Below are 16,843 nucleotides of genomic sequence, written 5' to 3'. Positions count from 1 at the left end.
AAAGGCAAGGAAAGGTGCTCTGTGGAGAGCAGGACTTGGGAAGCCTGGGTCACTGGAGAAGCTGCCGTCAGAATGCTGCAGCCGCAGAGGGGGCCCACACGCCTCGCCCTGACTGTCCCTGGCCAGCACTCTACAGAGACCAGCTCCTCCTCACAGCCACGAACCACAGCCTCGGGACGCAGACAGAGAAGAAAACATCGCGGCCCCACACACGAGCCCCCAGCTCACCTGATGGGAATGATGTTGGAAAACAAGAGGAGGAAGCGGATGATCTGTAGGTACCAGCGGCCAGCAAAGTGCTGGAGGGCGACCATGACCAGTGACACCACCACCAGAGCGCCAAAGAGGATCTTGGTGAGGCAGTTCACCTCCAGGTCAAACAGGCCGATCTGTAGGACAGGGCACAGAGGGCCAGAGGAGCCTGGCTGGGAGCTGGCTCCACACCCGGCAGAGGCAGAATCCTCAAAGCATTCCGATTCCAAACTGTTTAGAACTTTAGAAGATTCTGACTTGGAAACACATAGGCAGGTGAGCGTTGCACTGGGTTGTGCTGAGCACAGCGTAACCCCTACCACCCTCCACAGAGGTCCCGTAAAATGACCTGGGTTCTCCATTCCTGACTCCGTACCACACACAAAGTCTGGGCACACACCTCTGAGGCACCTGATTATAGGTGCGGCGTAAGTAAGCATTATTATTTTAGTAATTGTTCATTTATGTTCATGTATATTCCTCCCAAAAGTAACTGGCACAGCAAGTCCATAATTTCACAGAAACAGGCCCTGCATAAAACTCAACCAGCAGATAAGGCACAGCAGGGTTGTGACAATGGTTGTAACCACTGGGGTGAATGTGACAGGAAGTTCAGGAAACCCAGCATTCCTTCATGCTACTGACAAAGGAAATCACTCTACCATGTTCTGACTCGAAAGCTGGAGGCAGAGGCAGGAGGACTGCTTGAGTGGGTAACCAGCTTCAAGTCCAGCCTGGGCAACATGGCGGGACCATGTCTCCATTTTTTAAAATACCAGAGACAGGAGGGGGTGGGAGGGCCATGGTGTGAAGTGAGCAACATGGGGCCACTGGGAAGAACGCAGATCTGATTGTGCCCCGCGACAGCCAGTGTCATAGCAGGGTTTCATCTCAGACACCCGCACCCCAGTCGCTATGCAGCCTGGGCAGAGCATGTCCAAGCCATGACACGGAGCAGGGCAGGGGAGGCGCCTGCACTCACGGGGCTGCAGCACGGAGGGCGATACGAGCTGTGTGTGTAAGAGCCGGCACACTCACCTGCCAAACCAGGGCTCAGCAGTTTGTTTTCACTCTCACGTTTCTCGGGTTTCATGTACTCACATGTGTGAACATGTGTGTGTGCATGCGTGTATATACACACACATGTCCAAATGAATGACCTATCACTGCCCCTCACCTACACACATCCATCACGGATGTGAGTGGGTCAGCGCATCCCACCACCTCTTACACACCTTGCTTCGGGGGTTGGAAGTATTCATGACGCTCCGGAGTTCTCTGCCGGTGTAAAGAACGACACCCACAACAGTGCCTGAAATGAGAAACCAAACCAAAGAAATGTGAATGCAGACCTAAAAGGTGCACGACGCAGCTGACAGGCAGCGGACACTGGGGCGACCAACAGCCCATGGCACGCTGACAGCAGCACAGCCACTGATCACTCGCAATTGCTGAAATTCAACTAAATGAAAGAAAACACAGCTCCCCGTTCTCACAAGCCACCTTCGCAGTGTTCAGTAGCCACGTAGAGCTGGCAGTGGCCGCATGGGCCAGTGGAGATGCAGAGCATTCTAAGGCAGAGAGTTCAATGGGGTACGCTGGTCTGGGGGCCCAGCAGCCAGGAGAGTTGGGGGACAGGGATTTGTCTTCTGGTCCCCACCCCTAGAGGCCTCCAGAGAGGTACAGAACTTTCCTACCTCCAGGCATGACCATGGAGGGCTCTGAACACACCCTCCTTTCCCAAGTGCTTCCTGCTGATTGCTTTCCAACCCAGCATGCTTTGCCCTTTGGGGGAGGCCGTGCAAATGGAACTCTCTTTCCAAGAACTTTCCTGCCCCTCTTCCTCCAGGCACAAGAAGGAAAGGCATCAATCCCTCTATAATAAGACAATGCATGAAGAAATATAATTGGCCGGTGTTAGGAAAGATGCTCAACCTACTGAATGATCAAAGAGATGCCAAATAAACCACTTTCATCCCCATCAGATTAGCAATAACTCAAAAGACTGACAACATCCAGTGTTAGCCCACAGGTGGGAAAATGAATCCTGTTCTACACACCGCTGCCTGAGGAGGAAATGGGAAAATGTGAGAATATCTGTCAAAAATGTACCCATCTCCCCTTTTGAATGTGTGGGCCAAGAAAATGCTCTGCTCTGTACAGTGCGGAAGATGGGCAGCAAGCAAGGAAGCCATGAAACACAGCCACTGAGGCAAGGGAGAGGCGCTGCGATGGGAATCAGGGGAGGGAGTGGTGGGAGAGGCAGGTAGGGGGACAAGGCTTGGACCAGCAGCGGCGGCGGGCTGGAGAAGCGGAGTTAACAGCATCTGAGCTCCAACCTGAGCCACACAGGGGGTGGCCTGGCCCGCCTGCTCACAGGAAGGAGCTGGGGATGCAACGGTTTGGTTCTGCTGGAGAAAGCAAACGGCTAGCCTTCCCTCTTCTCCCTCACTCTCGGGAACTGTGCGGAGGGAGATGTGGGACCCAAAGGGGTTGGGAGCCACCTGCAGCAGGACAGTGGCCCCCACTGCCAGCGTCCCCCACCAGGGCCGTGCTGTGACAGCGCCCAGGAAGCAGCGGGCAGCCAGGTCCCCCTGAGTTTGGAGTGTCACAGCCGGCCACGTCCTCCTGCACAAGGCTTCTCTGCAAGAGGCTCAGCAGATGGCAGGCCAGGAGAGCGGCCGGATGGCCCGCTCCTCGGCAGATGGCAGGCCCCTGTGACCGCACACGCCCCGCCCTCGGCCCGACGCAGAGCAGATGGTGGGACAGTGGGAGCAGAGCTGGGTGGAGCTGGAGGGACCACTCAGCCATTACGCCCGTTCCTAGGCAGATGTAGCTCAGCCTTCTCCACCCCAATGCCCAGGGACAGTGAGGGCTCTGATAACACGGGGACCCCAGAGGGGGTGCTCCCCAGCCCTGCCAAGCTCAGTGCCGAAAATGCTAAAAATGGCCTTTCTCGACCATGGGTTCCCTGTGCTCAGGACCACAGCTCTGCCGCCATGGGACCCGAGCACGCCCAGCACCCAGGAGCCCCGCTTCCACAGTTTGAATGGGGTGTTGAGTTTTAAACTGGGGAGCTTTCAGACAGAAAAGTGAGACCACCAGCTTCCCCTGGAGAAGTGGAAAATCTGGTGACGCTGGTTCTTATTTTTCTAGCTTGCAGTGGGCAGCAGTGGACTGACCAGGAGGAAGGACCTGGATTCTGAAGAAAACACAGAAGCAAAGTCTCAGAGAACTGACAGGACTCCTGCCGGCTGGCTCAAGATGATCACCAGAAGGAAACAGCTCGTGTTCATCCCACATTCACAGATCAGAATAGTTCGGTGTCTACCCAGTGATACAGGGAAACTAAGGCCAGGTAGGAGCACAGAAAATGCCCAGCTCTGCCTATTCCAAATGTTCGCCTGTCAAGGACATGGCAGGCGATGTCGCTGGGTCCCACCCAAGAGAGCCTGCTCGCTCTCTTCCCACACAGCCAAACACAAGAGAGGAAGGCAGGGAAAACACCCATGAGCTGTGTGAAATCTAACCCATCCCCAAGGTCCCATTTGCCTTCCGCTCTCTCCATTCCATTAAATACCCTTATTTATTGCTATAAGATCAAAAGAATAGAAGCAAAATACCCTATAAGTAAAAAGTACCTGATAAATAAAAGACATCACTGTTATTCATCTTTGAAATTAAGGCTGACGAGCCATTTCAATCTTAGCTTTCTGAGCATTTCCACCTAGACTGCTTTCCTTTTACTGGTTTTAGAGGCAATACATGAAACTCTCCCCCACTTCCTGTCCTCTTCCATGTCGCCTGTGAACTACCGGCTCCTCAAGGGTGGGGCAAGACCTTCCCGGGCCCCACTAAAGCACAGGGACCAGCAGCACAGCGCAGGAGCCCTCGGCACAGGTGCCTGGTAAGGGGCTTCTGGGTGTGGAGGAGGAGGAGAGAGCCACCAGGGTGGACAGATGGACAGGTGTGCAGCTGCTGCTGAACTCTTCCCATCACCCCAGCCAGCGCCCCATTGCACGGTGAGGCCACTGGAAGTCAAGGTGGGGGAAAGGAGCTGGGGCTGCAGCGCTCCGCTTCCCACCCTGGGGTCAGGCCACGAGGGTGGTCCCTGTGTCACGATCCACCAAGTGCTGTGCTGAGGACTTGTGTACTTTTCTGTATCTCAATGAAAGGTGGAGTGGGTGCTTGAGGAGGAGGAAAAGGAGGAGGAAGGGAAGAAATGTCTAACCAACCACCTGCAAGAACTACAGTGCAGACTGGGGCTGCAGCTCAGTGGTGGAATGCTTGCCGCCCATGCACAAGACCCTTGGTTCAATTTCCAGTACTGGAAAATAAAAAAAAGAAAGAAAGAAAAAAGAAAAAGAACCAAAATGCACACCATGCATGCTCCTGCCTGGCAAGGAGACCTGCACATCCCAGGTGCCTGTGACCTCCCAGGGCTGCTGGGCCAGACGTGACAACCAATGCCAGGTGCCTGCGGCCTGTCGGTCATCTCTGGAAGCCGCTCTCTGCAGGCCCTGCACACAGGCATCTCCACCCCAGCGCTGCCTTCTCACCCCATGCCCTTTCCATCTGACCATGAGACTGCCTCTGGAAAAGAGCCACCAGGACCAGCTCCAGAGCTCCAGAGTCGGGCCAGGGTTTGAGCAGAGGGAAGACACCCTGGCTGGCTGGCTGGCTGTCCTAACTCCACTCCCTTGACCAAGATAAATTCCGGACACATGCAGTATCTTAACCACGAAACCATATAAACACCCCATGAAAATGTGTGTAATTTTATAATCTTAGAGCAGGGAAGATTTTTTCCAAAGCATGGTACAAAAATGAGAAACCATAAAGGAAAAGGGATCAATAGATCTGACTAGATACAAATTGTAGACTCTTAGGCTAAAAAATAAATAAAAAGTAACTGCAGTTAAGGCAACAAACAAAAGGAGATATTCTTACAACACAAACAGTCCTGACAAATCTTTTTTTTTTTTAAGCCCACAAACAGGAAAATGGGCACAGGACACAAAGCAGCAATTCATACACATAATTAAGAAAATACAAATGAAGAGTAAGCAAAAAAGGGAGATGTTTAACCTCACTTAGGAGGTGAGGAAGACTGGGGATTAAACCCCGGCCTTGAGGCATGTGAGGCCAGCATTCTACCACTGAGTTACACCCCAGGCCCGCCAGTAGTAGTTTAAAAGCAAGTCAAGAGCCAGGTGTGGTGGTGCATGCCGGTAATCCCAGCACTGAGGCTGCTGTGGGTTTGAGGCCAGCCTGAACTACATAGGATACTCTGTCTCAAAAAGCAAATCAGAACACTAGATACATATTCAATATCAACCACATGGGCAAGACAGAACATGGTGCTGAGAGGCCAAGGACTTAGCTTATGGTTCCGCCCCTTGCCTCGCAAGCACAAGGACCTGAGTTCAATCCCCGGTTCCAAAATTAAAAAAAAAAAAAAATGTGTGAAAGAACATGGTGCTCATTTGGGTGCATTCATAAGATTATCAAGGATGTGAAGTAAAAGAAGCACGCTTGCCACAAGAGTCCAAATGTGAAATGCAGGCCTGGTGTAGCTCTATGAGTGAAGCCAGGGTTCAATCCTCAGCAACCCCCCCAAAAAGGTCAAATGTAATCATGTTTCTAGAAAAATTGAGAACCTCTACATAGTAAAAGCAAACAATGTCCACCACCACAGGCTAACACAAAAGACAAACAACTTAAAAAAAAACCACTTGTAACCTACGACAGACAGCAGTTTGGACTTTCTTCTAGAAGGCATTCTTACAAAAAGACAAAGGAGAGTAGATGGGCCAAAATATAAGAACCGGCTTCTATGTAGAAAGGTGTTCAAATGTATTCACAATTAAGTCAAAACTGAAACAAGAGCAAGACTGCATTTACCACCAAACAGTCCAGAAAACAATTTAAGTGCTCAAATATAGACATTATCAAGTTAAAAAAAAAAACAAAATGACAAACTGGATGGAAGAAAAGGATACAGGCACGTGCCTCAGAAATGAAATGTTCTTACAAGTGAGTTAGCAAAAAACGCAAGAACCGTGACAGAAAAATGTCTACAGGACAGAAAGAAGTAGTAAGGAAAGGAAGAAACCAAATTCAAGTGCAAAATGTAATCTATGAAATGCAGATGTCAGCTGAGATCCTCACTTTTCAAATTATCACAGCATGGAAAGAGTAATGACTTGCTGGGAAGGGTGGGAAAGAGGGCTGACTGCTGAGGAAGAAAACCCAGTTCAGACAGGCTCAGGCAGCTGGGGGCCGGGGGAGCAGAGCAGAACCAGCTGCTGCTTGCCCAGGGCAGCCAGGTGTGCCCTGGAGGCCATACCCTGTCCAGGGAGGCCTGAGCAGAGTCTTCAGGGCCAGGCTGTCCCTTGCTCAGTTACCAAGGGGACCAAGGGGCTGTTACAGATTGCGGTCCAGATCCAAGCAGGCGTCAGGAGGCAGGCAGGCAGCAAAGCACCTCCAGAGTGCCAGCCTCTGCCAGCCATCCAGCACGAGCCTGGGCCTATGCCGGGGACCCCCTGGGTGCTGGGCGCTTCCTCCCCACCCCTGGGTCACCCAGAATTTTCCTCCAGGGTCTGCTGTGCTATAGAAACAAAGGGGAACCAAGCAGAGAGCAGGGGAGAATCGAAGGGGAAAGGCCGAATCCCTCCAGCAGCTAAGATAGGAAGTGGGCAGCAGTGGGTCCATAATGCGAGGCCACTATGCTACTACGTTAATTGGATAATACAGTGCAATACAATAATACGTATCGATAACATATTAACAGCTGCACAATGAGTTCCACATCTGCCCTTTACCCACTGTGTGGACTCAGCACCCCCAGCCTCAGTTTCTCTGTCTGCAGAATGGGATAACACTAGCGTCTGTCCTCAGGGTGCCTGGGGGGGTGGGTGAAGCACGTGACGCACATAAAGGATTCGGCACAACGCCGGCCACTGCCACTGCAGCCCTTCTGCTTAGGGTCACCCAGCATTCACCCCAAAGCCATCTTGGGGTTGGAACCCAGCGCCTCGGCCCTCTGCTGTGCGCTGCTGCCACCCGACCCCACACCCCTCGGGCAGGAGCCTCCCTGGACACAGCTTCTGGCCAGAACAGCCAGGCCGGCCCCGTTTCTGGTACAGATTAGAATGTCAACTGAAGCGGCAATTAAGGGCCATTCCCAGCTGCAGAAAGTCCAAAGCCCCGGCGGCCTCTGCTCTGGACGTGTCCGAGCCACAATTAGATGTCAGCTGAACTCCCTGGAGAGCCGGAACAAATGGGAAACTCCACTTGACCAGCAGCTAATTTTCCCATCTGACAGGTGATTATTCTAATTACAAAAGGGTTTTCTGTCCCTTTCAAATTGCTACCACATTCCGGGATGCCGTGCCTCACCTGACGCAATCACAGTGCCAGCCCACAGCGTGTTCTCTACACTCAGGCTCTCGCTGATGGGAGGGTCGCTGTCCTCCTGGAAAAGACCAAACAGAGTCATCCTCACCCGGTCACCCTGTGTGCCCCAGTGACTGGTCCTAGGCCCCACCAGGATCCCCAAACCCAAGGGCGCTCAAGTCCCTCATACACCAGGCATGGCTCCTGCAGAGAAACCTACACACGTCCCGCTGTGCATCTCCCTCATCTCTAGGTGACTCTAGTACGATACTGGGTACAATGCAAACGCTCTGCGAACAGCAGTATTCTGCATGTTTTAGGGAATAACAACAAAAACAGGAAATCTACGTGTCTTCTATACAGATACAAATCTGAACTGGCAGATGCAGAACCTGAGGGAAATGCTGGGGCCTGACTGTCCACACCAGGATCCCAGCAGAGCCCACAGGCTGCTCCCAGCTCCTCAGGGCAGAGGGGATGGCTTCCGTCACTTGAAACCAGAGAGCCCAGCTTGGAAGCCTACATCTCAGCCTGACAGGTGAGCTCGTCAGCTACTACCCTCAGAGTTTTCATCTCTCATGGAAACATCCGTAAGCAATTTGAGAAGCACAGGTCTCTAACACTAAAGAAATGTTTTGTTGGGCCAGGTGTCACATGCCTGTATTCCTAGCTACTCAGAAGGCTGAGGCAGGAGGATCACAAGTTCAAGACCAGGCTGGGCAAATGCACAAGACCCTTTTCAAAACTAAAGTTTTCAAAGTGTTGGAGTTGTAGCTCAGTGGTAGAGCATAGTTGCCTAGCATGTACAAGGCCCACAATTCAAATCCCAGCACCAAGGAGAAAAAAAAAAAAGACAAACAAATATTTAGCAAGGTAAGAATTAAAATGCAGACGCAAATCAATCAGGCTCTTTGCTGGCCAGTGTTAAGGCTTTGAGAAAGAGACCAGAGATAACCGAATTGGGGTTCTATAAATCAATTGACTCATATTCCTAAACTAATTTAAATCCAAATTTAATTTCTATTCTGAAAGGTCTGAAACTGACTTAAAAATTAAAATATGACAGATAAGATTTCTACAAATGAAAAAAGGCCCAGACACATGGAGAGGACAGAGAAAGCGTGGCCGGGTGTCGGGGGAGCCAGCCACCACACACTTGGTCTATGTGATCGAGCTGCCCTAAGGCTGGCAGAGACTGCAGGGTGTGGACCTCATGAAAAGCAACTCAGCCCATTCAAGGTGGGGCCTCTGGAAGGGAACCTCAGCTGATCTGATCTGGCATAAAACCACTGCCAGGCGGGCTCCAAGGCACCAACACACACCCTACAATGGCGCCCTGCGCTTTGTGCTCACTTACCCTGGTGAAAGTTCCTACAAAGTTGTGAATGTCGATGTTCGGCTCCTCTGCGTACACATAGGCACGAATCTGGAGAAGGTCCTGTGGGGGACAGTCGGGTTATGGGTCTGGATGTCAGCAGGCATCTACTATGCTTCAAACGCAACTACATTTCTCAGACAGAGCGAACAGATTCTCAGAATCAGAGGGCAGGTGGAGAGAGGGCAGAGTCCTCCATTATGTCAGCTTCAGAGGTGCTGCACACAGTGCTCCGAGCAACCCAGGAGTCTGGGTGCAGAGCCCACAAGCCCGCCTCACCCCGCACTGTCCAGCCTCAATGGTGTGGGCGATGCCACACAGCTAAGAACCTGCCTGACACAGCCACCCCTCCGCTTGCTCATCAACATCATTCACCCAACACAGGGTCATGGGGCTTCTGCTCTGTGCACAGCCCTGGGAGGGAGGAGAAAGGGAAGAGCACCTCATACCCACCCCAGGCCTCTATTAAAATCATCAATAAGCAGGAAATAACAAGCGATGATGAGAGTGCAGAGAAACTGGAACCCTGTGCACCACTGGTGGGGATGTAAAATGGTGTGGTTGTTACGGAGAATAGCATGGCGCTGCCTCAGAAAACTAAACACAGAATCACTTTATGATCCAGCAATTCTACTTCTGGGAATATGTCCCAAAGAACTGAAAGCAAGGACTCGAAGAGATATTTGTACACCTGTGTGAATTATTCACAAAGCCACGAGGCATGAGCTAACCTAGTGCCCACCAGGGACAAATTAATCAAATGACCTATCTTCACACAGTGGAACATTACTTGGTCTTAAAAAGAGAAGAAACTCTGACACATGCTGTAACATGGACAAACTTTAAGAACACTGTGCTAAGTGAAATAAGTCAGCACACAGAAGACAAACACAGTCTGATTCCCCATACAGGAGGTCTCTAGAGTTGGAGTCAAAGGACAGCAGGAAGACTGCCAGGAGCTCAGGGAGGGAGAACAAATGAGTTCTACAGACAGCTGGCAGTAACAGCTACATAACAGTGTGAATGTATTTAAGGTGTTAAACTGTACACTTAAAAGCAGTTACTGCAGCCAGGTGTGACGGAGCATGCCTATAACCCCAGCTACTCAGGAGGCTGCGGCTGCCAGCCTGGGCAACTTAGTGAGACCCTGTCTCAAAATTTTAAAAAAGGAGGGCTGGGGATTTAGCTCAGTGGTTCCGCAGACTGCCTTATAAGCGGAAGGTCCCAAGTTCGATCCCCGGTACAAAAAAAAAAAAGAAAGGATCGGAGGTACAGCTCAGTGGTAGAGTGCTTGCCTAGTGTGCATGAGGCCCTGGGTTCATCCCCAGCACTTGAGGTAGGGGTGGGGGAAGAAATTAACTTCAGACAGGAGTTAAGACAGTAAGACAGAGGAGAAGGCTTGGCGATCCTTGGCAAGAATGGCGTTTCACAGCACAGTATGTTAAGAGGCATGAGTCAGGTATAGTCAGGAGGAGCAGAGTCCCTTCTAGAACAAAGATTAAGGAGAGGAAGCAGGCTGGGCAACAGGAAAGGGAAGGGCAAGGAAGGAGACAGAGCATGGAAACGCAAACAAAGTCCAGCAGCAGAAAGTCCCAAGGAGAGGTAACGGGCTCCTTGCACTGGCACAAGGAGGAAGCGGTGGTGGCCCAGACCCTGTATCAAGTTCAGTGCTGGCCAGACTAAACACATGTACACACAGCAGTAGCCCTGACCCACCGGTTCAGCTGTCCATGGTTAAGCATGACCCAGGATCTTAGTTACATCCTGACTTTCAAGAGAGAGAAGCCACATTCACATAACTTATTTCAGCACTCTGTCACATTGCTCTACCTTCCTTGTCACTGTTCACACACTCTCCCGCACACTCGCGGCAGGGTGACTGGGGCTTTCTGTTGATTTTCCTCAAGGCTGTTCTCCCCTAACAGGAAGGACACAAGTTCCCATTCCTGACCACGGACTCCACTCTGCACACACAGCAAGACCAGATCCCAGCTCCCTCATGCCCGCCGTGTGAGTCTGGAGCCATGGGCAGCCCCTGCCCATGTCCTTTCCTGCTCAGTGGCCACATTACTGTCTCTTGGAGGAGCAGAGGAAGGGAGGCCCGGGAGGGCAGGTCAGGCGTGGGAGGAGGCAGGAGGTGGCACTGGGCGGCAGCAGCAGGAGCTCCCATAGTGGGAAGGAAGCTGGCCAGGACTGGGCTGTTCCTGCTCTCACGGTACCCGCTCTGCCTCACACCTATGGACCTGCTCTGTTTCTTCCATCCTCCCTTTCTTCGTTCCCACTTTCTCCTCACTGTAGCACAGTCTTTCAAAACCAGCCCTGCTGATCTTGCCATGAGCCCGGCTGAGACAGGCTCCATGCAGGCAGACAGCACCAGGGCGCTGCAGACCCAAGTGACCGGAGATGGTCACCTTAGGCCTGCCCAGCCCTGCCCTGTAGAAGTTTCTCTTAGCTTTTTTTCCAGTGCTGGGGATAGAACTCAGGACCTCACACACACTAGGCAAGCACTCCAGCACTACACCCCCAGCCCCTAGGGGTTTCCTTTTACCTCTCATTCGCTTGACCTTTTAAAGGGAAGCAGGGATGGCTTGTAGGGAAAAGGGAAGCAAGCAGGTCTTCCTACAAAATCTACCTTTAAAACCAAGATTCCTGAGGGCTGGGGATTTAGCTCAGTGGTTTCTCCGCCTGCTGCATAAGCTCAAGGACCCGAGTTTGATGCCCGGTACAAAAAAAAAAAAAAAATTTTTAAAAACCATGATTCCTGGTCATACAGTGCTAGATAAATATAAAATTGCATACAAATGTTAAACGATAGAAAATGGATACATTAGGATTTCCACATCTTATAATATTATGGAAACACATAAAAGAATGAGGGTGCTCTTTAAATTTTTACTCACATTAAAATGTGAGTGATTCATATGAAAATCTGGGCTTCTGAGTTCTCTTTTGCACACCATCAGGTGGCCAGGGCAGCGACAAGGGTACGAGGCCCTGTGTCCTTAGCTCCTTGTGACGAGCAGAACACTTTCTAGGGCCCCAGGCTGCACCTAGAACTCACTGCCCTGGAATTCCTGGTTTAAAAATTAACCGCAGTAAGGGTGCTATTTCACTTTCTACTAGCCACAGAAACTCCTGAGGACGTTGGCCAGGTTTACTGTTGTTAACTCTTCTGAGGCGGACTCCCGCCTGTCCCCGCCTTCTGCACGGAACAGCACGATGCCTGTGACTGAGCAGGAAGCAGACACAGAGCTTGCCATGGGCTCAGGAATGGTGGCAACAACCAGACAGCACCTGCCGAGGACCCGGCCTGGAGGCAGGTGGGGTGGGGATGGCAGGCAAGGTAGGGACGCCCTGCAGGTGCCCGGCCAGCAGACCCCAGGTGGAGAGGGTCCCTGGTGAGGACCCGCCAAGGAGAAACACAGAGGCAGAAGCACTCGTGACCAAGAGCCCAGGGGCAGCCGAGGAGGCCCGAGCCCAAGTGCAGTACAGACAGACCGTATGGGGCTGAAGACTGCAGAACTGCTCTTGGGAAGAGGAGAAGCTGCTGGAGGCTGGGACAGAGGAACGACTGGCTCTGGCTGATGGCCTGATGCTTTGCAGCCACCTTGTCAAGGTCCCTTAGGCTTCTGAGCCTCCCTTGAAGGAGCTCACTCCCTGCACATGGGGCTGCATTTGCCAAGCCACATAAACAGGAACCCACAAACATTTGGGATTCTCAGGACCACCAGCCCCCAGCAGCCCCATTTCACCTCTGCATCCCCTGCCCGGTCCCTCGGGCTCGTGCCTCTGGGCACCCTGCTCTGCCCTGTGGCCAGTGTGGAAGCTACTCACGGAGGCCGTGGGGAGCCGCTGTGTGCAGGCCACAGGCAGCCGCAGCTTCCAGTCTGTCTCCCCGTCCAGCTGGTCTGTCCGCAAGAAGCAAGAGCCTGTGGAGGAAAGATGGGCACCATCTAGTCACCTGCAATCCCAGAGTCCTTCTCCAGGCACCTCTGGGGACCCTCTACTCTGGTCTTTGTAAAAATGTCCCATCCATGGCCAGAGACCCAAATGGAAAATAAATATTCTACTTCCCCTTTCTCCATGAGCTCTCGGCCAGAAAGATCTGGCTTCCAATTCTACCCGCTGTCACCTGCTGGGGCACCCCGGGCCGGCTGACCCTGCCAAGCCAGTGTGTCCTCATCTCCAAAATGAGGGAGATGCAGTCCTAACAAGCTCGCAGAAGAGCCTGGGGTGGCCAGGCTGAGGCCACGCCAGGCAGGGGCTTTGAGGCCCGTCTCCTGTTTGCGCCTCAGTCTCCCTGTGACAAATGCTGGAGGGCTGAAGAGCTGGGCCAGCAGAGCACAGCGGTACTGACTGCTAGGAAGGGGCTTGTCAGCCCCTGCGCTATCACAGGGTGGGCAACACTACTCAGAAATCCAAACTCCAAAGGGTTCTGAAAGCTAATGAATGTCACAAGGAGAAAACTTCTTTGTTATGGCGCATGATTACTAAAAGTACCATGAATTGACCTTCAGCCTGTCTGGATAAGGTAGACACGAAACACACCAATGCATTTCATGTTTAGACTTAGGGCCCATCACCAAGGTATCTCATTCCGAATTGGCAAACATTCTGAAACTGGAAATACTCCAAAATCTCACACACTTCTGGTCCCAAGCACTTCAGGTAGGGGATCCTCAGGCTGCACTGGCTCACACATGTCACAGTGTGACATGAAAGTCCATGCAATGAGCTCTGCACTGCACGGCACAGGAAGTGTACTGGACTCGGGCACTGCAGCGGGATTCCTGAGAACCTCGGCAGGAGATCGCCCCAACTGTGCTTGTTGCTGTCAAGATGGGGAGGGTGTGGAGCCCGCTGACCCACACTCCAGTCCCCAGCACAACACAGAGGCCCTCCGAGGACAGAGCTGCAGCCTTTAACCTAGAACCCTCAACCTCCTCTCCTGATTACAATATCATTAGTGTAAAATTTTATTCATAACTTCATTCAATTCATAGTAAAACCACAAGAACCCCAAAGAACAGGAATGTAAGTTTTCAAATATTCAAATATTTCCAACTAGGTCAGACTGACCAAAGCAAGAAACAAACAAACAAAAAAGCCATCTTGTTTTCTCAGAGCAGCTTAAATGTAAGTTAAAAAGTGAGGTGGGAAATAAATGCAACAGGTAAGGGTCTTTCTTATAGGAGACTCTGAAGGGTTCTCTCTGGCACACTGGGCTCCGATGACAAATTAACCCACAGGCACAGTGGCACAGCACCACACTCTGGAGCAGTGATCCCACCTCTCTGGGAGGCTGAGGCAGGAGGACTGCCTGGGCAACTTAGCAACTTAGCAATGCCCAGTCTCAAAACAAAGTAAATAAAGGGCTAGGGACAAGCTCAGTGCAAAGGCCCTGGGTTTAACCCCCAGTACCTCCAAAAATAAAACCTAAAAAAGAGCAGTAAAGGTGCCCAGCCCTCTGCCCAGTTTCCCTACCGCCTATCTCCTCACAAAGCTCCCGGTTTGCGTTTGAAGAGAGAGCCCCTCTGTTAGGCAACCTCATTCCACCAACTCCTGCAGCTGAACCTCACCCAGCCCGAGAGCAAGCCATGGCCCACGGAGGTAGCTTCACCAGGTGCCAGTCACCAGGGACTCTTCCCCATGATCACAATCTACCAGCCTGTGGGCACCACACTCTTTTTTTTTGTTTTGAGACAGGGTCTCACTATACAGTCAAGCCTGGCCTTGAACTCACTATGTAGCCCAGGCTGGCCTCGGACTCGTGGCAATCCTCCTGCCTCAGCCTCCTGAGTGCTGGAAATACAGGCATGCACCACCATGTCCAGTTACCAAAGACATTTCTAATTCCAAAAGACTGCACTATTAAGATGTTTTCCGTTCCTCTCCATGGCTCCAAAGTGACAATCTACTTCTGTTACATTTTCACCTGATTACTTCGTGGAGTTGCCCCTGAAAGGTTAATGGTCATTTTCCAAGCTGGTCTCAACATTTACCATTTTTTTCTGATGTCCTCAGGAAGATCACGTCGGCGGGGACCCGCTGGTTCTGTGGGGAGAGAAGGAAGACCGTTACTATGACAGCCACGCTGGAGAAGGGGAGCCACTACAGCACACCACCTTTCTTTACGTTTCTGCCTTTGACCAAGACAGAGTTTATTTTGTTTCAAATCTGAAATCTTGCACACTCCTGGGATTCTTCTAACTCCCTATCCATACTCCCTCTGTGGAAGGACGCTTCCAGTTGTCCGGCAGCTCTTGAGAGTCCAGCCAGAGAACATGGACAAAGCCTGTCCCTGCAGCCAGCACCCTTCCATGCCTTTCCCTTCCAGGCATTATGGCGCGTGCCTGAAATCCCAGCACTCAGAAGGCTGAGGCGACAGGATCACTCTGAGTTCGCGACCAGGCTGGGATACACAGTAAGTTCAAGGCCAGCCTGAACTGCATAGCGAGACCCTGTCTCAAAAAACAAAACAAAAAATAAAAACAAGAAACAAAAAAAGACGCATGCTCTGGTCATGCATTTTGCTTCTACCAATTCTCCAGCTCCATGTTTAGCTGTTAGAGGTATGTTAATAAAGAAGCAACAAGAGCCGTTCTCAAAAACACAACAAAACAAAAAAGCCAAAAAAAATAAACCAGGGAAGCCAACAGCAGCCACATTTAATTCTGAAGAGAAGACCCCATCCTAACATCCAGGGACTGTGTGGCTCTGAGCTGTCACAGAAGTTTCCCTTTCCCTCAAATCAACCCTGAGTCCTTGGATTTAATCCTTATAAAAGAGTATAGTTCAATTCCTACAGAAACAAGGTGAGGGAAAACTCCTCTAATCAAATATTCCCCTAAGAGCACTGCATACATCCCAAATCACAGGTACAGAGATGAGAGTGGCTGAAGCTACCATCATTAGTGCTGCTCTTCTGAGAATGCATTAGGGGGCTCTCCACTCTTCTCTCGTTACGTTTCACCCCACTTCCCCATGAAATTGCTGGCAGGCACAGTGTCAGAAATGCAAGCTGAAGTGCTCCAAAGCCAAATTTGATAAATGACAGGCACCGGCTCATGCAGCAGGGCCCCTCTGCAACCCTGGACCCACGCACCTTCTCAACAATGATGAGATCGCCCACCTGGATGCTGGAACTCTTCACTTTCACTGTCCCTGCAAAGCAAAAGACCCAACACGTCACTATCTCGAATCATTTCAACTCGTAAATCATCAGGGCACCTGCGGCCGGCAAGGCAGCAATTGACCAGGATAGTCCATGCCCTCTAGCTCCACCCCTGCCCGTGCAGGAGACTGCTCCACAATCCAGACCCTGGCTTCACAGGGCACTGGGATACCTCATGCTCTTCAAGAAACAGCATCTCTCTTAACAGGAACTTAGCTTTCCTGAACCAGCACTGTGCTGGGCACAGTGATGCACACCTGCAATTCTGACACTTGGGAGGCTGAGGCAGGAGGGTTAGGAGTTGGAGGCCAGCCCAGGCTTACACAGCAAGACCGCATCTCAAGAAACAGTCACCAGGTGTGCTGGTGCACATCTGTAATCCCAGCACTTGGGAGGCTAAGGGAGGAGGATCGCTGCAAGTCTGAAGCCAGCCTGTGCTACATAGTGAGTTCAAGGCCTGCCTAGACTACATAGGGAGACCCTGTCTCAAAAAAAAAGCTAACCCAGAATGACTGGTTTGCTTTTTTTTCCTTTACAATTGTTTCACAGTTTGGTTTACATTATGATCAGACTGCAATTTCTGCTGGATGTTTATCTGCACCATCAACAACAACAGCTAACACTAAACACAAATCCTATGCTAA

The 16,843-nt window shown here is 51.4% G+C and overlaps 1 protein-coding gene across 3 annotated transcripts in view; it reads right to left on the bottom strand.

Annotated features, from left to right (window-relative positions):
• Atp9a (ATPase phospholipid transporting 9A) overlaps positions 1-16,843 on the bottom strand; it is a 141,381-nt gene that overhangs the window by 61,295 nt on the left and 63,243 nt on the right. For all 3 annotated transcript variants that reach the window (XM_021238923.2, XM_004858042.4, XM_004858041.4), the window contains exons 5-11: positions 16,131-16,189; positions 15,028-15,079; positions 12,860-12,954; positions 9,008-9,088; positions 7,654-7,729; positions 1,488-1,564; positions 229-389 (exon numbers count right to left, since the gene is read on the bottom strand). In XM_021238923.2, coding sequence (XP_021094582.1) covers positions 229-389; positions 1,488-1,564; positions 7,654-7,729; positions 9,008-9,088; positions 12,860-12,954; positions 15,028-15,079; positions 16,131-16,189 — 601 coding nt within the window. The remainder of the gene's footprint in view (positions 1-228; positions 390-1,487; positions 1,565-7,653; positions 7,730-9,007; positions 9,089-12,859; positions 12,955-15,027; positions 15,080-16,130; positions 16,190-16,843) is intronic.

Source organism: Heterocephalus glaber, unplaced genomic scaffold (assembly GCF_053883595.1).
Source record: "Heterocephalus glaber isolate CG9 unplaced genomic scaffold, H.glaber_assembly_v1.0 deba00001673, whole genome shotgun sequence".
In the NCBI taxonomy this organism is placed as follows: domain Eukaryota; kingdom Metazoa; phylum Chordata; class Mammalia; order Rodentia; family Bathyergidae; genus Heterocephalus; species Heterocephalus glaber.
The sequence above is the reverse complement of the archived record's forward strand: the minus strand, read 5'-3'. Positions and strand labels throughout refer to the sequence as shown.